The sequence below is a fragment of the Anabrus simplex genome, chromosome 2 (assembly GCF_040414725.1).
Source record: "Anabrus simplex isolate iqAnaSimp1 chromosome 2, ASM4041472v1, whole genome shotgun sequence".
In the NCBI taxonomy this organism is placed as follows: Eukaryota; Metazoa; Arthropoda; class Insecta; order Orthoptera; family Tettigoniidae; genus Anabrus; species Anabrus simplex.
The window spans coordinates 1,197,178,001-1,197,199,209 of record NC_090266.1 but is presented as its reverse complement, the minus strand read 5'-3'; the positions used below and the strand labels follow the sequence as shown (position 1 = coordinate 1,197,199,209).

Below are 21,209 nucleotides of genomic sequence, written 5' to 3'. Positions count from 1 at the left end.
GCATATATAATACAAACAATTGATACATAAAAACTGGTAGATTCGTAAGAGGTACATTTAAAAAATGAAGGCGTCATGTGACTATAAAAGACAGTTGATGGCTTAAAGCCGTAGTCAAAGTTTGAAATGTAGGTCAAATAACTGCTAAATATATGGTAAAAAGATATGTCAAAATATACAGCTTAGTATAAAAAATATGAAGGAAAAACATTCCAATTGCTTGACAAAAGTTACTTGACGTTGGCATGCGTTTGTCCGTGATATTTATTGGTCAACATTTCGTAGGTTATTTTAGATTTATTCGGCAAGATTGCGTTGACAAGAAGTTCACCAGAATGTTTATAGTTGGCCTAATTTGTAAAAAGAAAGTTGCAGAGATGATGATGGGTGGAAATTCTCAACGTTGGTATGGTTTTCTGACGTGAAGGTTGGAGAGCTGTTGTGTTCTTCTTCGATGACAATATATTTTATAAAACGTTGATTGTAAATAATTTATACTATTGAAGAGTATTATGGAAGTTTGATGAAGCTGTTGAATTATTGTTGTTATAGAATGGTTCTGAAATGAAGAAAAAACTGTAGTTAATTTTGACGAGAATGAAAGAAAACATGGGAAGGTTTTGTTTAAGTGTTGTTAGTGAGAAAATGTTGGTGCTTACCTATGGCATTGTAGGCCCATTTAACAAGCTGTGTGAGGCGCTATTAGGATACTAATGGTCACTAACGGTTTTTACTCCTTGTGTTGTACGTATGTCGTCTGGCTAGAGGGGGGTGGGTAGGAGGGGGCGGAGTTGTAGGCTTGTGATTCGTGAACGGGAGGGAGTTGTGAATGGTAGAGGAAGCGGAGGGGCGTGTATCATTTATTGGTTTCTGAATGGCGCGTGGAGGGGAATTACGTAAGATGGGAGGGGGAGGGGGGTATGATGTATTTGTTGACGTAGGGGTGTTTGTTGATACTGTTTTGAAAATATTCAAAAACTTTTTGTCCTGAAGGTTTACATTATTGAATAATATTACTATTTGGTCATATAAAGGGCTTCTATTGTCTATTGGATCATTTAAATTATTATTAGCATTGAATTTTTGGTCCAAAAATATGTATAAATTTTCGAATTCGGTCATAAGTCTACCTTTTTTTATTGTTTTTAAAATTTGAAGGTCCTGTTCAATTGTGGTAAAGTTGTGCCCCGTTTCTTTCATGTGATTGCTCATTGCTGAGTGTTTATTATGTTTCTGAGCATTGAAATGTTCTGTGTACCTAGTTATGAAGCTTCTTCCTGTTTGTCCGATGTATGAGCTGAGGCACTCATTACATTTTAATCTATAGATACCGGAGCCTGAGTATTTATTATTTTCTGAATTTATTGTATTATGGTTGAAGAACATTTTTTGGTTTGAATTTTGAGTTTTGAAAGCTATTTTGATCTTTTGATTTTTTAAGGTGTTGGTTACTTGGTGTATGATTGGGTTGGTGTATGTAAAGGTTGCGAACTTTGATTTTTCATTTTTTATTGGGGAGAGGTTTGTGGATAGTTTTAATTTAACTTTATTAATTAGTTTGTCCATGATAGAGGGATTATATCCATTAAAAGTGGCTATTTCTTTTATTGTATTTATTTCTTTTTTAAAATTGGTCGCTGAAAGGGGAATTTTTAGAGCTCTGTACACCATACTATAAAATGAGGACTGTTTGTGTGATTGTGGATGAAGGGAACTTTGTTTAATAGTTATAGGTGTGAATGAGGGTTTTCTGTAAATTTGGAAATCAAACTTATTGGAATTTAATATTGTTATCCAGATTATTTAAATAAGTTAATATGTTTTCACTATTGTTGAGATTTTTGTCAATTATTACTAGCGTGTCATCAACATAGCGTAGCCAGAGATTTAATCCATTGATGTTATTTATTATTTTGCTGTTTTCGAGGTTTTCCATTTAAATTTCAGCAAGTATTCCGGATAAAGGGTCTCCCATGGCCAGGCCTTCCTGTTTGTATATTTTATTGTTGAAAGTGAAAAAGTTGTTTTGTAAGACGAAGTTTAGTACTTTTAAGAATTCTTCTATTTCTATTTTGCTTAAATTGCTATGTTTGGAAAGATTGTTTTTTATTATTTCTATAGTTTTTTTTAGCGGGAATGTTTGAATACATGTTAATGACGTCGAAAGAGCACGATGTGTGATTAGGTTTTAAGTTAAATTTTTTTAGAGTTTCACATAGTTCTATTGAATTTTTGGGGTGTTTGTTATGGAATTTGAAATGTTTTTTGAGAAATTTCTGGAAGAATTGTGAGGTTTTATAGTAACTTTTGTCAAGCAATTGGAATGTTTTTCCTTCATATTTTTTATACTAAGCTGTATATTTTGACATATCTTTTTACCATATATTTAGCAGTTATTTGACCTACATTTCAAACTTTGACTACGGCTTTAAGCCATCAACTGTCTTTTATAGTCACATGACGCCTTCATTTTTTAAATGTACCTCTTACGAATCTACCAGTTTTTATGTATCAATTGTTTGTATTATATATGCTCATTGAACTGATTTCATATGCCTTCCACTATGTATTAGACATCTATTAATGACTACGGCCTTAAGCCGTACAATCTTACGACGTCCTAATTAACAAAGAACTACATATGTGTTTATCATTTTATTAGATCTATAGTTATTTCATTGAACATTTTATATGTACTACCTTTGAATCCACTAGTTTTTAGTATCATTTGAATGTAATGTATATTCTCATAGAACTGATATTTTATGCCTTCCACTATGTATTAGACATCTATTAATGACTACGGCTTCAAGCCACCTTCTTTTACTATAGTACAATCAAACAAATCCTATTCAACAAAGAACTACATATGTTTTTATCAATATATTAGATTTTTAGTTACTTCATGAACATGTTTATAACTAACGTAAATCTTACCTCTCTTATAATCATCAAACACATTTTTGAATATCTTCAACCAGGTGCCTGGTAAAATAATAAGGTTTTTGATAATGACTGAAGATGCCTCACAGTGAGAGGCGAAACATGTCTCATCTGAATAATGTTTTAAAGTAAATGCCAACTTCTTGTAATGTATTGAATAGGTGGAAATAAACAAAAGATATTATCCTATATACAGTATCCAGTATTCGGGAGATAGTAGGTTCGAACCCCACTGTCGGCAGCCCTGAAAATGGTTTTCCGTGGTTTCCCATTTTCACACCAGGCAAATGCTGGGGCTGTACCTTAATTAAGGCCACGGCCGCTTCCTTCCCACTCCTAGCCCTTCCCTGTCCCATCGTCGCCATAAGACCTATCTGTGTCGGTGCGACGCAAAGCAACTAGCAAAAAAAAAAAAAAAAATACCAACATCAATAAGGTTACGTTGACACGTGCCCTATACTAATTCACAGGGGTCCAGCCCTGTTCACAGTTTAACACCAAAGGACTACAATGTAATGGATAATTCTAGATAAAGCTTATTGATAATACGCCACTTCAAGTGACTCAAGGAGGAGTGCAAATTCCCCTAACATAACATACCATGGTACTGTATACTTTCATTAAGAGACGCTTCTAAGCACCTAAGACTCCTTGGGAGGTTGAATACATCATTCAACATATATATATATATATATATATTTACAATTGCCAAGGGCACAAACTCCCAATAACTTCTCTTAAGCTGCAGCGAGCTGCAGTAAACAGCAAGCAACTCGGCATTTATAATGCCTTAAAACAACATTCAGCGTCCATCCAGTGGCTTACAATCGAAGGAATGTCCTCCCATCATCCATAAGTTTAAGCAAGTCTAGATTCTTACCTCCCATACCCCTAGCGGTTCTGGGTTCGAAGACGGGTCCGTGAAGTGCTCAAGTGAGAGCAAGGCAAGAACCAGAAAGCCTACTCCCAGCGAGCCCGCACGGCCTCACCAAGAGTAGCTATGTCGCAAGACCACGTGACGCAAAGCTACACACACAGGCTGCGTGAAAAGAGCACGGCGCATCCACAGGGGCAAGGGAGGGAAAGCAAAGGGAGACAATTACAGGGCACGCCGCTCCCAGGGTGGAAAAAGCTCCTTTACCCTGGGACCATAATTTAGGAATACTTTATTATAATTTGCCCAAGGGCACAACTCAAAGGGGCGAAATAACACAGTAGTGGATAAAATAAGTTGAAAACCATTAAAATAGACATAGTAAATAGTATAAGGGGAAGGGGAAATCAAATACATGGCTCAAACCTCCCCCCCTTAAGCACCAACCAGGGTGACCAATAAATTTTCACCAATAAAATATTCTTGCAGTATAGTCCATTCACTTGCTCATAGGCTAATAATATAATAAAAATATTGCCTTACAATTAATAAGAATAAGACACATATCTTGCTGTACAAGGTGACGAAGATTCTTGTCAAAATATCCCGGGATGTAGACAAGTAAGTTTTACAAGCAATGTCTCAGCTGATTAACGAGACCAAGCCGGCCTCACAAGCCAACACGAACACGGCGAAAACGGTCTTCCCAGGCACTTGGGCAGTTCTTGTGGTAGAGGCACGCCACATGACGAGAGAAATGAAGCAGCGACCTGCACACACCAGGTCAGCAGTAGGCTGGCAGTACATAGTCCGACAAGAGGAAAAGTCGAAGGGCTCGGCAGCTGGAGACGAGGCACGCCAAGGCAGCCCACACGGGGGGGCCCTTCCCATGCAGGCACGGGTGAAGGTGGTCACTCCAGGACACTGTAAAATAAATCAAGCGCCAGCAATGGTGTCAAATTGATGCCCAGCACACCGGGGAGATACAGGCAAGAGATGGTTCGAACAACCGGACCGGGGTATGGGAGTGATGAGGGAGAAACGGGACTCCAGGAGGACTCACATAATCATTAAACATACCACTAAAATTTTAAATAAATCTAAGGAAAATAGCTCCCCCTTAGGCAGAACACGTGTCAAGGGAACCGAAGGAAAAATAAACACAAGGAAATGGGTAGCACAGAAAAACTACTCATAGCAAGCAGAAATGCCACACAAACCCAGGTAACACTAGGCAGCTTTAACTTGGGATAGATGCACTCGGAACATTTTCTCCGTCTCCGGATCTTTCACCAACAAGGTGACTGGTGTCAAGAAATCAATAATCTCTACTGGCAAGGACTGAAGGACGAAAGTATGGTCTTCAAACATCTAATAGTAGTCTCAAAAGCGGCTTACCTCATCGGAAGCAACCAGGAAAAACGGGTAAAACCATCCACGCAGACGAAAACAAACCTATTACCATTTGTCCTAGATTTCAGCAAAGGGCCTACATAATCGATATAGAGGCGCTGCATAGGGAGGGTAGCCTGATTAGAGAACAATAAGGCGACGCGGGTGTTAGGAGAAGGCATACTGAGCGCACAAATTTTACATGCTTTAACAAGTTCACGTACTTCAGCGTTAAGCCCTTTCCAAATAAAATTTTCCCTAATCTTCTCCCTAGTCTTAAACACTCCTATATGGCCACCGAGAGGAGTTTCGTGGAAGTATTTAAAAATCATAGGCACCAGGACCGAGGGTATAACGACTTTCATTTTATGATCGTGACGGGCGGGACAACACAGTACGCCATTCCTTAACGCATAAGGATCAATAATTTTCCCTTCCTTAAGATCTTGGACAATAGGTCCCAAAGTAGGGTCCTCCACTTGGAACTTAGCAACGTCGTGATACAATAATGGAGTATCGGACAAGATGGCCCCCACTAGGGGTAATGACAAAGGGACCTCAGAAGTTGAACATTCGCCCTCCTGAATAGGCTGATCCAAAAACATCCGACTGAGAGAGTCGGCGACTACGTTGTCCGAACCATGAATATGACGTACGTTTAACTGAAAAGCCGAGATCCTAATGGCCCAACGGGCCAGACGGCCAGTTTTCCTAGGCTTCCCCAAAACCCAGCTCAATGCCTGGTTGTCAGTCTCGAGTACGAACCTTACATGCTCTAGGTAAATACGAAACCTTTCCAAGGCGAACAAAACTGCCAATCCTTCCAGCTCGTATACAGAATACTTGGCTTCGACAGAAGACAAGGTCCTAGAGGCATACGCAGTGGAGCGTCTCCCCAATTCCGAGTCCTGCAAAAGGACGGCCGCAGACGCCGACGCATCGGTCTGAACGATGAAAAGCTTGGAAAAGTCAGGCATAGCCAACACCAGAGCGTTGTATATGGCCAACTTTAATTCATCAAAGGCAGCTTGTTGGGGGGGGGGCCATTCAAATTTAACCCCTTTACGCCGGAGGGCGTTAAGAGGCCCGGCTTGATTGGCAAAATTTGGAAGAAATTTCCGAAAAATGTTCACCATCACAACAAAGCGGGCAACACCTTTAACGTCCCGAGGAGGTTTGAACTGGCGAATGGCCTGGGTGCGAGAGTGATCAACAGAGACACCATTGGATGACACTATATGTCCCAAGAAGGACATTTGGGGCTTGGCAAAAGATACTTTAGAAAGTTTGACCCTGAGGCCAGCCTTGCGAAGACGGGACAACACTTCCCTCAAATGGCAGAGATTATCCTCGAAGATTTCGGAGTAAATTACTACATCATCAAGATAATGATAAAGGTAGTTAAACTTGATGTCAGAAAACAGCTGATCAAGCAGCCTAGTAAGCATGGCAGTGCCAGTGGAAATGCCAAAGGGCAGATGGGAAAATTCGTAAAGGTTCCAGTCCGTAGTGAAGGCTGTCAAATGACAGGACTCTTCAGCTAACGGAATCTGATAGTATGCCTGATTTAAATCTAAAACAGTAAAATATCTAGCCTTCTTGAACCATGATAAGCAAGAATGCAGATCAGGGAAAGGGACTGACTGCAATACCACTTTTTTGTTCAATGCCCTATAGTCCAGCACAGGGCGATAACCACCTTGAGGCTTCGGGACCAGGAAGATGGGGGAGGAGTAGGCAGAAGTAGACGCCCGAATAATGCCCTGATCCAACATTTTATTAACTATCTCTTTTAACGCTTGCATTTTCAGGGGAGCCAAGCGGTAGGTCGGTGACCTAACTGGAACCGAGTCCGTGACCTCGATCTTGTACTCCAAAAGATTCGTCATCCCCAGTTTCTCGGTAAAAACCTCCGGAAAAACATTGCATATTTCCCTAATGCATTCAGCTTGATCCTCAGGCAAATGACTAAGGTCAGATACCATTTGATCCTGAGGAGGTGACACTACAGATGAAGAAGCAGAATTAGACATAAGTAAGGGTATCTTAGTAGTATTACAAATTTTTTTTGCTAGGGGCTTTACGTCGCACCGACACAGATAGGTCTTATGGCGACGATGGGATAGGATAGGCCTAGGAGTTGGAAGGAATCGGCCGTGGCCTTAATTAAGGTACAGCCCCAGCATTTGCCTGGTGTGAAAATGGAAAACCATGGAAAACCATCTTCAGGGCTGCCGACAGTGGGATTCCAACCTACTATCTCCCGGATGGAAGCTCACAGCCGCATGCCTCTACGTGCACGGCCAACTCGCCCGGAATTACAAAATTGAAACCAGCAGGAGCGCTCCTGCATATCCGAAAGCAGCCCTTAATACGCAAAAAAATTAGAGGCAAGATTTATAGGATACGGCAAATTTTTAGCCACATAAAGGGGAAATTTCCAGTAAAAATTAGACTCTCGAATTTTGCACTTTACTACGCCGGAAACCTCAACTCTCGAAGAATTTGCGGCAACAAATGACAGAGAAACAGGCAGGACATCAGAAAATTTACAAACAGAACTATTGAGAGCAAACCACTTCTCGCTAATAAACGAGACTACGCTTCCCGAATCCAAAAGAGCCGATACCGGTTCATTATTTATCTCTACCTTGACAAAGGGGGCTAAACCCTTGACCTCAGAAGATATGCCTAAACACTGAAGGGAGCATCAACAGGCGATAGATCGGGGAGGCCAACGCTTCCCGCTTCCCTGTCTAGTCAGCTAACATTTGGCTTACGTGAACACTGCCTCGCCACGTGACCAGGAACCCCACACCTGAAACATACGACATTAGAAGCCCTAGACTGAACCTTGGTGCCCGAACTGGCACCTGACACCTGTGCGCTAGGTGAACGAACAGGGCACTTATTTCGAAGATGATCAGAAGCCCCGCAACCAAAACATCTTTCTAATGGGGCAGGCTTACTAACAAGCGGAGACCCAGAATTATCACAAGCCAAGGAAGAAGTACTCTCAACTCGAAGGGAATCAGCATGTCGAAAACCCTCCACGGACACAACCATCGCTTCCAATTCGTCAAAATTGCGAGGCTGGGACGCGAAGCATAAACATGAACGGTATGCTGGAGAAATGCCCTCCACAATTGTAGCCACAATCTGCTCTTCAGTAAAATTCAGCGCAAAAACTCTGGCATAAAACTTAATATCCGAAATAAACTCCGATAAAGTCTCGTCCAGGTGCTGTACTCTAAAGTAAAATTTCTGGACTAGCGAATGAAGAGCCCTAGGAGGAATGAACTGAGCCAGTAAATGAGCATGGAACTGATGTATTGAGGATTGGCTCAAAATAGCATTAACGATTTTATTTGACAAAACCCCGACCGTATATGGATAAATAATCTGTAGAATTTGAACGTGCGTTAACCCAAAGACTAAGGCGTGATTCAAAAATTCAACCAGAAACCGAAGAAAGGAGACCACATCGCTTGCCGAATTTACGGAGTAACGAGGGGCACCTATCAACATCATATTCAAAGGGTGAGGCATATTCGAAAAGGGTGAGCTCAGAGTTGGCAAGGTTGTCTGTTGGTTCAACGGGCGACAATCAGAAGGAGCATTTAAATGAACAGACTGCTGCGGTGGAAGCGAAGCTCTCTCCTTGTCAAGCTCACAACTACGAGTCTGTTGGTTCAACTCGCCTTCCACCTGGGCAGGTGGGGGAAGAGCGGGCTTTGTTTTAATGGATAGCCCAGCTAACCAGGCCTCCACTTTCTCTAAAAGATCAGCTGATGTGTCCTTTAATTCCAGAACCTGACCCGATATCTCTTCCTTCAATTCCAGGGAAAGGAAATCTTCCACTCGTTGACAATAATGATTTAATCTACCCTGTAGTCTCTTAAGTTGATGAGGAGAAGCCACATCATTCTCCAGAAAATCCATCACAGATGCAGTATTGGAAAGGTTAGCCTGGATAAGGGACAGCGCACTAGCAACCTCACCTTCAGTATAATGAGGCACTGTAATCTGTCTATTTAAGTTATTCCGTAACAAAATTTCATCGGCCTTGACGGTGCCTTTAGACTCTTAAGTTACATATCCCAAGTTCATATAAAAGCTCCTCCTTCCTCAGGGAACCCGGATAAGGTATGTCTCGAATGGACATGGTGCAATTAATATACGCCACACGACAACTAAAGAAATCCTGGAAACGGAAAGAATGTTACGGGCTCAAATTCCTCGGCTAATCGAAAACAAGTCCAGATCCAATGAACGCTCTGCTACCAGTTTTTGTACCGTAAATTATCACTGGTAAACCATCAGAAGGTGTGGCCTCCATAGGATCTGGACTTTGCGGGGATAGGAATTACCCAGAGGGCAAGAACACTGAAACCCGTAAGAAATCAGCTTAACAAAGTTTATTGAACAAAATAGATAAACACTGAAGAGAGTAAGAAAGATTTAAATATTTAAATACCAACATCACTAAGGTTACGTTGACACGTGCCCTATACTAATTCACAGGGGTCCAGCCCTGTTCACATTTTAACACCAGAGGACTACAATGTAATGGATAATTCTAGATAAAGCTTATTGATAATATGCCACTTCAAGTGACTCAAGGAGGAGCGCAAATTCCCGTAACATAACATACCATGGTACCATATACTTTCATTAAAAGACGCTTCTAAGTGCCTAAGACTCCTAGGAAAGTTGAATAAATCATTCAACATATATATATATATCTATATATATATATATATTTACAATTGCCAAGGGCACAAACTCCCAATAACTTCTCTTAAGCTGCAGTGAGCTGCAGTAAACAGCAAGCAACTCGGCATTTATAATGCCTTAAAACAACATTCAGCGTCCATCCAGTGGCTTACAGTCGAAGCAATGTCCTCCCATCATCTGTAAGTTTAAGCAAGTCTAGATGCTTACCTCCCATACCCCTTGCGGTCCTTGGTTCGAAGACAGGTCCGTGAAGTGCTCAAGTGAGAGAGAGCAAGGCAAGAACCAGAAAGCCTACTCCCAGCGAGCCCGCATGGCCTCGCCAAGAGTAGCTATGACGCAAGACCACGTGATGCAAAGCGACACACACAGGCTGCTTGAAAAGAGCACGGCACATCCGCAGGGGCAAGGGAGGGAAAGCAAAGGGAGACAAGTACAGGGTAGGCCGCTCCCAGGGCGGAAAAAGCTCCTTTACCCTGGGACCATAATTTAGGAATACTTTATTATAATTTGCCCAAGGGCACAACTCAAAGGGGCGAAATAACACAGTAGTGCATAAAATAAGTTGAAAACCATTAAAATAGACATAGTAAATAGTATAAGGGGAAGGGGAAATCAAATACATGGCTCAGTCATAATTGAGTTGACAGTAAAATGGTGAAGGTCAGGCCTAGCAGAAACGAAGAATTAGCTGGAATGGTTTGGGTATGGTATATATAGGTTTTCTTTTTTTTCTTTTTTTTTTGCTAGGGGCTTTACGTCGCAGCGACACAGATAGGTCTTATGGCGACGATGGGATAGGAAAGGCCTAGGAGTTGGAAGGAAGCGGCCGTGGCCTTAATTAAGGTACAGCCCCAGCATTTGCCTGGTGTGAAAATGGGAAACCACGGAAAACCATCTTCAGGGGTGCCGATAGTGGGATTCGAACCTACTATCTCCCGGATGCAAGCTCACAGCCGCGCGCCTCTACGCGCACAGCCAACTCGCCCGGTATATATATAGGTTTTCAGAATCCATGTTAGAGTTCATACTTGAAACTTTACTCAGTACAATTACCATCTTTGTAAAATATAACCCTTATATTAATTCAGGAATATTTCATATTAGGAGAGATGAACACAATAATGCTTATATGTTCTCAAACTGTTGTTTAGGTTCAAAGATCTTGCTCAAAATTTGGTATAGCTATCTAATCTGTCCGTCTATTTATTTATTTATTTATTTATTTATTTATTTATTTATTTATTTATTTATTTATTTATTTATTTGTTTGTTTGTTTGTGTGTTTGTTATCTATCTATCTATCACAAGGCTTTTAGTGACGGGAATGTCAGAGGGCATGTTAGGTTCGCTTCCCTATTTGATGCTTATGACCAACCTGCATGTCTGGATGGGGATGATGATGATGACCTAGGGAGAGGGTGAAACTTGGTGTCAGCACATAGCCTACTATTGTTCAATAACACGAGGGGGGGTGTACTCAAGGCTTAACGTACCCATCCGACGGACGAATCACAATCAGCGGCATCATATGCCCTCACTCTGTATGAGCACTACGGAGAGGTTTTGAAACTGAATCCAGGCTTTTGGCATTCAATCTAGTGATTAGAAATTGTATACCACCATCCCTGCTACCCTGCCGGCTAACATTCCGATGGATTTTTTTTTTTTTTTTTTTTTCCCACCAAGGCAATGCAAACTGGCTAACGATGCTGTTGGACCTCATAGATTTGATGCCTTAACGATCATGTCCACCAGGTGGGTTGGTATAATTAACTGAAACTTAAATAACACAATGATTTTTATGATCATGATGATGATGATGGTGGTGATGTACAGATCATTGGTCCTACCAAGCGAGTTGACTGTGTAACAAGAAATGACTGCATAGTCATTTCATTATGATTAGGCAGAGATTCAGAAACCAGGTGTTGGACTGCAAAACTTTCCCAGGAGCAGACGTGGACTCTGACCACAACTTGTTGGTCATGAAATGCCATCTGAAGTTGAAGAAATAGAAGAAAAGAAAGAATGCAAAAAGATGGGATCTAGACAAGTTGAAAGAAAATAGTGTGAGGGATTGTTTCAAGGAACATGTTGGACAAGGACTAAATGAAAAGGCTGAAGGAAACACAATAGAGGAAGAGTGGATAGTCATGAAAAATGAAGTCAGCAGGGCTGCTGAAGAAATGTTAGGAAGGAAGAAAAGATCAACTAAGAATCAGTGGATAACTCAGGAGATACTAGACCTGATTGATGAACGACGAAAATACAAGAATGCTAGAAATGAAGAGGGATGAAAAGAATACAGGCGATTAAAGAATCAAGCGGATAGAAAGTGCAAGGTAGCTATGGAAGAATGGCTGACTGAGAAGTGAAAGGATGTCGAAGGCTGTATGGTCCTGGGAGAGGTAGATGCTGCATACAGGAAAATCAAGGAAACCTTTGGAGAAAGGAAATCTAGGTGTATGAATATTAAGAGCTCAAGTGGAAAGCCACTTCTGGGGAAAGAAGACAAAGCAGAAAGATGGCAGGAGCATATCTAGCAGTTGTATCAAGGTAAAGATGTAGATAATTTGGTTCTGGAACATGAAGAGGCTGTTGATGCTGATGAAATGGGAGACCCAATTTTGAGGTCAGAGTTTGACAGAGCTGTGAGTGACCTAAATAGGAACAAGGCACCTGGAATTGATGACATTCCCTCTGAATTACTGACTGCCTTAGGAGAAACCAGCATGGCAAGGTTATTTCATTTAGTGTGGAAGATGTATGAGACAGGAGAAGTCCCATCCGATTTTCGTCAGAATGTTGTTATACCTATTCCCAAGAAAGCCGGTGCTGACAGGTGTGAAAACTACCGCACCACTAGTTTAGTATCTCATGCCTGCAAAATGTTAACTTGTATTATTTACAGAAGAATGGAAAAACAAGTTGAAGCTGAGTTGGGAGAAGATCAGTTTGGCTTCAGAAGAAATGTAGGAACACGTGAAGCAATCCTGACTTTACGTGTGATCTTAGAGGATCAAATCAAGAAGGACAAGCCCATGTACATGGCATTCGTAAATCTAGAAAAAGCATTCGATAATATTGATTGGACCAAGCTATTTATGATTCTGAATATGATAGGGATCAGATACCGAGAACGAAGAATTATCTACAATCTGTATAAAAATCAGTGTGTAGTGATGAGAATCGAGGGCTTTGAAAAAGAAGCAGCAATCCAGAAAGGAGTGAGGCAAGGCTGCAGTTTGTCCCCTCTCCTTTTCAATGTTTACATAGAGCAGGCAGTAAAGGAAATCAAAGAAAAATTTGGAAAGGGAATCACAGTCCAAGGAGAGGAAATCAAAACCTTGAGATTTGCGGATGATATTGTTATTTTATCTGAGACTGCAGAAGATCTCGAGAAGTTGCAGAATGGTATGGATGAAGTTTTGGGTAAGGAGTACCAGATGAAAATAAATAAGTCCAAAACAAAAGTAATGGAGTGCAGTCGAACGAAGGCAGGTGATGTAGGAAACAGTAGATTAGGAAATGAAGTCTTAAAGGAAGTAGATGAATATTGTTACTTGGGTAGTAAAATAACTAACGATGGTAGAAGTAAGGAGGACATAAAATGCAGACTAGCACCAGCAAGGAAGAGCTTTCTTAAGAAAAGAAATTTACTCACTTCAAACATTGGTATTGGAATCAGAAAGATGTTTTTGAAGACTTTTGTGTGGAGCGTGGCATTGTATGGAAGTGAAACATGGACGATAACTAGCTCAGAAAGAAAGAGAATAAAAGGTTTTGAAATGTGTTGTTACAGAATAATGCTGAAGGTGAGATGGATAGATCGAATCACGAATGAAGAAATACTGAATCGAATTGGTGAGAGGAGATCGATTTGGCTGAATTTGACGAGAAGAAGAGATAGAATGATAGGACACATCTTAAGACACCCAGGACTTGTTCCGTTGGTTTTTGAAGGAAGTGTAGGTGGTAAGAACGGTAGGGGTAGACCAAGGTATGAATTTGACAAGCAGATTAGAGCAGATGTATGATGCAATAGTTACGTAGAAATGAAAAGGTTAGCACAGGATAGGGTGTCATGGAGAGCTGCATCAAACCAGTCTATGGACTGATGACTCAAACACACAACAAATTTGTTATTAACCTAACAGAAATAATTAAAACTCTGTCAGAGATCTGGTTTCTCTGCCCTGCTCTGCCCCGCTCCTGTGAGAAAGTCAGTACACAGTAGCTGAGTCTGTACAATTCTTCTTCTTCCTCTTCTTCTTGTGATGAAAATATACTGTAGTACTTGTTTATGTTTTGTTATCTTTCTCTTTTTTTTCTTTTCTTTTCTTAAGTTGTTAAGATATTATGGAACAGTGTAAATATTTCAGTAGTGTTATTTCTCAATTTTTTCTGAAAAGAAACTCAGTAAAATAAATTTCAATTACGTGCTTGATATCATTATGCTAGAATTGTGTTCATCATAGAAGTTCAAAGATCATATTTCGTGGACATGACAATGTAACTTTAGGGCTTTTGCCATGTCAAGAAAATAAGAAGATCTTTACATTTTGTGGAAACTTTGCTCCGTGTCTTCAGAAAAAAAACTCATCTGTCCATGAGGAAGGCAAGTTTAGAGAAGTCTTCCTCTTCGGCAAATGAGCAGAGGCACAGAGCACTGTTTCCATGAAGTGTAAAGATTTTCTCCTTGTGTTATTGACACAGTGAAAGCCCAAAAGCTGCATTATCATGACTGTTAATACGAGCCATGAAAGCATGAATCTAAATGTCACATTTCATATTTGACTATAATCAACAAACATAGATAATATATACAAATTGTTAATCAAATAGCATCAGTATAATTAATGTACTATACCGATATGCCATAGGATGATTGACAAGTTACATTGCTTAAAAATAATTAATTATGGCTCACCTATCAAAATGTATATTCTTTGGGCATATTTTAAGTCAAGTTTGCAGTGTATTTGAACCTTAAAAATGTTCACAACCGTCAGTTGTTGTTCAATTTAGGTCATACCATGCTGCATCCTTCACGCTCTGCACCTCCAGTTCCAGCGGTTCGTGATCAGTCACCAGTACCACCATTTAAACGTCAAATGTCCGACAGGATGCCTCATCGGCCAGCACCTCCAATTCCACTGCCTGGACAACAACCAGTTCGTCGTTCGATTAAATTGTCTCACCATAGGTCTGCTGTGAGAAGTAAGTATGGATTTGATGATGTCTGATTTTTAAAAAGGTTATGTTTCTTACTTGTTATCTATTTCGGCCATAATCATCACAGCAGTTGGAGTACATCTAGAAGTTTCGTGGTGGGGGGCCTACAAAATTTTTAGCATGCATTATTATATCTTGTAAGATATATCAGAAATGTACATAGTAATAGTGCTTTTCACATTGACTCACCTGGATGACAACAGCTTGTGCTTTTGCACAGTATAAATTTCACTCCGTGTTGATAGTTTTTCAATTACATGAATTTAAATGTAAAAAATCCTCTTATTCAATACATTGTAATGTACATAGTATACATCTATAAAAATTATTTATCTACATTAACCATACATGCTTCAGCTCATTTTAGAGACCTCTTCAGTGGAAAATGTCTTAAAAATATAAGTTACAATAAAACACCTTTTCTAAATAAACATTTAACATGTGGCTTATTAAAATCTTGCAGTGGTGTCCTGGTGACATATTATTGACACCTAATTAAAATTACTGTCTTGAGATGTAATCTCTTGTATTCTGTATATATACACTGACTGACAGAGCAAATGCAACACCAAGAAGGAGTGGTTCGAAAGGGATGAAAGTTGGGGAAAAAACAGAGACGGCACGGACGAATAATTGATGTTTATTTCAAACCGATATGCAGGTTACACAATGCGCACGGCATTGACTCAGTAGGATGTAGGACCACGGCGAGCGGCGATGCACGCAGAAACACGTCGAGGTACAGAGTCAATAAGAGTGCGGATGGTGTCCTGAGGGATTGTTCTCCATTCTCTGTCAACCATTTGCCACAGTTGTTCGTCCGTACGAGGCTGGGGCAGAGTTTGCAAACGGCGTCCAATGAGATCCCACACGTGTTCGATTGGTGAGAGATCCGGAGAGTACGCTGGCCACGGAAGCATCTGTACACCTCGTAGAGCCTGTTGGGAGATGTGAGCAGTGTGTGGGCGGGCATTATCCTGCTGAAACAGAGCATTGGGCAGCCCCTGAATGTACGGGAGTGCCACCGGTCGCAGCACATGCTGCACGTAGCGGTGGGCATTTAACGTGCCTTGAATACGCACTAGAGGTGACGTGGAATCATACGCAATAGCGCCCCAAACCATGATGCCGTGTTGTCTAGCGGTAGGGCGCTCCACAGTTACTGCCGGATTTGACCTTTCTCCACGCCGACGCCACACTCGTCTGCGGTGACTATCACTGACAGAACAGAAGCGTGACTCATCGGAGAACACGACGTTCCGCCATTCCCTCATCCAAGTCGCTCTAGCCCGGCACCATGCCAGGCGTGCACGTCTATGACGTCTATGCTGTGGAGTCAATGGTAGTCTTCTGAGCGGACGCCGGGAGTGCAGGCCTCCTTCAACCAATCGACGGGAAATTGTTCTGGTCGATATTGGAACAGCCAGGGTGTCTTGCACATGCTGAAGAATGGCGGTTGACGTGGCGTGCGGGGCTGCCACCGCTTGGCAGCGGATGCGCCGATCCTCGCGTGCTGACGTCACTCGGGCTGCGCCTGGACCCCTCGCACGTGCCACATGTCCCTGCGCCAACCATCTTCGCCACAAGCGCTGCACCGTGGACACATTCCTATGGGTATCGGCTGCGATTTGACGAAGCGACCAACCTGCCCTTCTCAGCCCGATCACCATACCCCTCGTAAAGTCGTCTGTCTGCTGGAAATGCCTCCGTTGACGGCGGCCTGGCATTCTTAGCTATACACGTGTCCTGTGGCACACGACAACACGTTCTACAATGACTGTCGGCTGAGAAATCACGGTACGAAGTGGGCCATTCGCCAACGCCGTGTCCCATTTATCGTTCGCTACGTGCGCAGCACAGCGGCGCATTTCACATCATGAGCATACCTCAGTGACGTCAGTCTACCCTGCAATTGGCATAAAGTTCTGACCACTCCTTCTTGGTGTTGCATTTGCTCTGTCAGTCAGTGTATAAAACTGGTGTGTAGATTAATAATTACTCCATGTGTGACTTGTCTTCCATCATAAACTTGATGTTATTATTATCACCGATATACTGAATTAGAAAGATAAGTGTTATATTACATATATCTGTGTGCTGTCAAATGGGTATTCTATGTTATATGTTCCACCTATCCATCCAGAATCTGTTGTGCATAGTTTACATTGATCATCTACTGAAAGGTTTAAATTGGCAGGGAAGGATTCAGTTAGTTGGCAGTGTAGTAAGCAGCTTGGCCTATCTCGACGATTTGGTCTTAATGGCAGATTGTACTGAATGCCTGCAGTCTAATATCTATGAACTTGAAAATAAGCTCAGTGAGTATGGTATGAAAATCCAAGACTAGAAAGATGTCAGTAGACAAGAAACCTAAGACAACCGAATGTCAAGTTGGAAATACAAAACTGGAACAGGTAGATAATTTCGAGTATTTAGGATGTGTATTCTCCCAGGATGGTAGTATAGGAAGTGAGATTGAATCAAGGTACAGGAAAGCTAATGCAGTGAGCACTTTGAATCAAGGTGCAGAAAAGCTAATGCAGTGAGCTCACACTTGCGATCAACAGTATTCTCTAATAAAGAAGTAAAGTCCCGGATGGAACTATCTTTACAGCAGTTTATTTTCAGACCAAATTTGCTTTACGGGAGTGAAAGCTAGGTGCACCCAGGATGTGTTATTCATAAGTTAGAAGTAACAGACTTAAAGTTAGTGAGAATGATCGCTGGTACAAACCGGTGGGAACAATGGCAGGAGTGTACTTGGAATGAGAAGATAGAGACTAAGTTTGGAATGAACTTGATGGAATTGTACGCATTAACCGGGTGGTGGGGTCATGTGAGGTGAATGGGCTCTGTCATGGAGGGTAAAACAAGTAGAGGAAGGTCTTGATGGCAGATTGTGCCAGAAGCCTGCAGTCTAATATCTTGGAACTTGAAAATAAGTGCAATGAGTGTGGTTTGAAAATTAGCCTTTCAAAGATTAAATTGATGTCAGTAGGAAAGAAATTCAACAGAATTGAATGTCAGATTGGTGATACAAAGCTGTAAGAAGGAAGTCAGCTCCTGGACGAGGAACTATCTTTACACCAAGAATGAGTTAGGTGGAAAATTTATAATGTCCAATAACGGACCATTAAATTGGTATTATAAATTTACTCATTCAGGACAAATATTTCATATTCTCTGTGGGAATAACCATCTATCATCTGATGGCCAGGCAGGCATCAATTTTTGGAAGTGAGACAAAGTCTCTCATAGTGCATTGGCACTGCTGGTGGCTTCAAGTAGCCTGGGCAAAACGCAGGCAACCAAGAATGAGTTAGCTGGAAAATTTATAATGTCCAATAATGGACCATTAAATTGGTATTATAAATTTACTCATTCAGGACAAATATTTCATATTCCCTGTGGGAATAACCATCTATATCATCTGGCAGTGTAAGAACGCAGCGTAGTACTGTTCGTGAAAAGTTAAAAACTGTGCCTTTGTCATTTGATCGAGCATTTCATATGATAGCCTTGCTTTTAAACAAGACATTCCTGTTTGTTAATATTGTATTCTGACAAGAATACTTATGTCGTTGTAATGACCCATGTCAAGTTCAGTTTAAAGTTTGTCTGTGTCTGTTGGATGGGTTGATTTCAATGAAGCTTAGTATTTCTATTTAGAATAAGCTATAAGTTGTTCAGAAAATTTCAGCAGGTGGGTGCTTCAGAAGGGGCCTACAGCATAAAACGCTGTGGATCTCTCTTATTGTTGGCTCGTGGTGATATTTTGTTCTATAGCTTCTTCTGATATAACCAAAAGTAAGGGAAATATAAGTGGCACGCTAGTGAAGTTTTAAGTCAAAGAGTTTGTAACTATCTCTATAGGCTGTAAAGAGAGTTGCTATGGAGGTCATTCCGGCAGTGTTTTTGAAGCCTTTCACATCTGTCAGTATTCTTTTAATATTAAATCTATTTTTGGTTTTCTTTTATATGGGAAGGAAGAGTTCAAATCAAGATCAGCAATAATGAAAAAAATATGAAAGTACAAAGTGCTACAGAGAGCAAGGAGGAGCGTACGTCACGATAAGCCGCTGACAGAGAGGCACGACCCTTAATGTGCCTCAAAATACGGGGGGAAATGCGAAGGGTGGACAAAAGTGTAATTATGCACATCTAAATGACTGTCCCTTCAATGATGGGTACTACAGCTAGGCCTATTATAAGTATAAACGAGTCAAAATACATTAATTGGTTTCCTGTTTCAGTAACATTACCAACAGGGATAAAATATATATATCAATAGTTATGCGGTGAAGTACCTAACTGTGCAAAGTTCAGTGTATTGTGAAAGTGACAAGCAAATGGATTTTTATGCAGTGTTTTTTAACATTCATAACTTTATAAATGTATCAAAAATAAGGTTCCTAGAAGGAAACCATAATTTAATTTCATTGACTGCAAATGTTAAAACATTTAGGCTCTTTTATTATTTTATTTTTATATAAAGGCCAAAGGCAGGCATTTATACAAGTGGAGGCACATGCTTCCCCTAGTGCACCGTCACTGCATTGTCATACATGAGGGGCTTACAGTGGTGTCTCAATGGCGCACTAGCCGCCACCATCTTGGAAAGGTGTAACAATCCAATTGATGAGCCCACTGCTGCACTGGGGCGAAATGCGGGTAATTTCACAATTGAAAAAGCCTAAAGAGCTTAAATGTTTTTATAAGTGTAATTTGTAAATTAATGAAATTCACATAGAAGCCTAATATGTAAACAGGGACAAATGGTTAAATAAAAAACATGACACTCCGATGGCCTTTTCTTAATTTCAATAATCAGTGTTTAGTAAACATATAGAAATAGTTTCATCTTATCAAGCTGATAAAACATTTTTCAAAAATGTATCAAAGCTATAAACATTTTAGATAATAATATGGTGGTAAAATATTTTGGTTATCTCCTGGTTCAAACAAATGATGTAACTTTTTGTCTCATACAGCATGCATTCAGTATTACAACTTTTATTATAATTTGGATCCACCTTATTCAATACATAAAAACTGTTGTTTAGATTAAATTACAACATATATTTCAATCAGAACTAGTTTCGACGCCCTTTTTTGCGTCGTCATCATCAGCTGATATAGGTTCTTGGAAAAATTGGCAATCACATAAGTTTATCTACGTCAAATTGAACACAGTTTAAAACCATATTAACAACCTAAAACTGTGTTACCATTATACTGTCTCAAAGTCCGTATTTTCTACAAATCCGAGACTTGCGAGTCTTAAACGTTAAATTGGTGAAAACATATGTAAACCGTTTTGCTCACTAATAAAATAACGTGGATTTAGAAGAACAACAACTTAAAAATAAAATAGTCTTGAAGAAACATTAGCTTAATTTAACACACTTCTTAAATCGTGACGTAGAATCGTATTAAAATACTTCAACAAAATCTTCAAAGTCGCTTTAATGGAGCAATCGTAGTGAGGTGGAAACGAGCAAACATTCCTTTAAGATGTTAACAAGTGCAACGTTCCCAGTTCAATGTGGACCTGAAATAATAGGAATGTAATAAACTATCACTTAACTGAAGAGGCAAAATATAAAATTACGTCTTACAATGTAAACGTTTTTACGTGACTCACCTCAAAAGATCGCTGTCCATGCGAAGCACAGTGAAGCATAGCGAGCACTGTTGTGTTAGTAATCAAGTGTCCAAGGTTGGTCGGGACCGAAGGGGGTAAATAGGGGAAAGTGGGAGGAGCAACTGATGAGCAGCAACTTGTGGAGCTCCGGAGGGCGTGGTCGTAAAAAGCAACTAGTAAAGCTATTACGCATAATATGAAACACCGTCCTATTGACCGGGATATGCACATTTTTAAAAAACTCGATAAGAAAATCAAAAAGCATATTTGATTTTTCAGAAATTTCATTTAAATTAAGGTTTGGTTTAAAATACTGATCCAGGTGTATATAGCAACCCTCCGTAACATCCAGCAAACTTCCTTTTCCTAAGTTCTTCAAGATCT

The 21,209-nt window shown here is 40.5% G+C and overlaps 1 protein-coding gene across 3 annotated transcripts in view; it reads left to right on the top strand.

The window, feature by feature from the left end:
* The window catches only part of LOC136863834 (dynamin-binding protein), a 446,212-nt gene that overhangs the window by 130,602 nt on the left and 294,401 nt on the right, over positions 1-21,209 (top strand). For 2 of the 3 annotated variants that reach the window (XM_067140170.2, XM_068226425.1), the window contains one exon: positions 14,975-15,166. In XM_067140170.2, coding sequence (XP_066996271.2) covers positions 14,975-15,166 — 192 coding nt within the window. The remainder of the gene's footprint in view (positions 1-14,974; positions 15,167-21,209) is intronic. The other variant, XM_068226424.1, reaches the window with a different exon arrangement.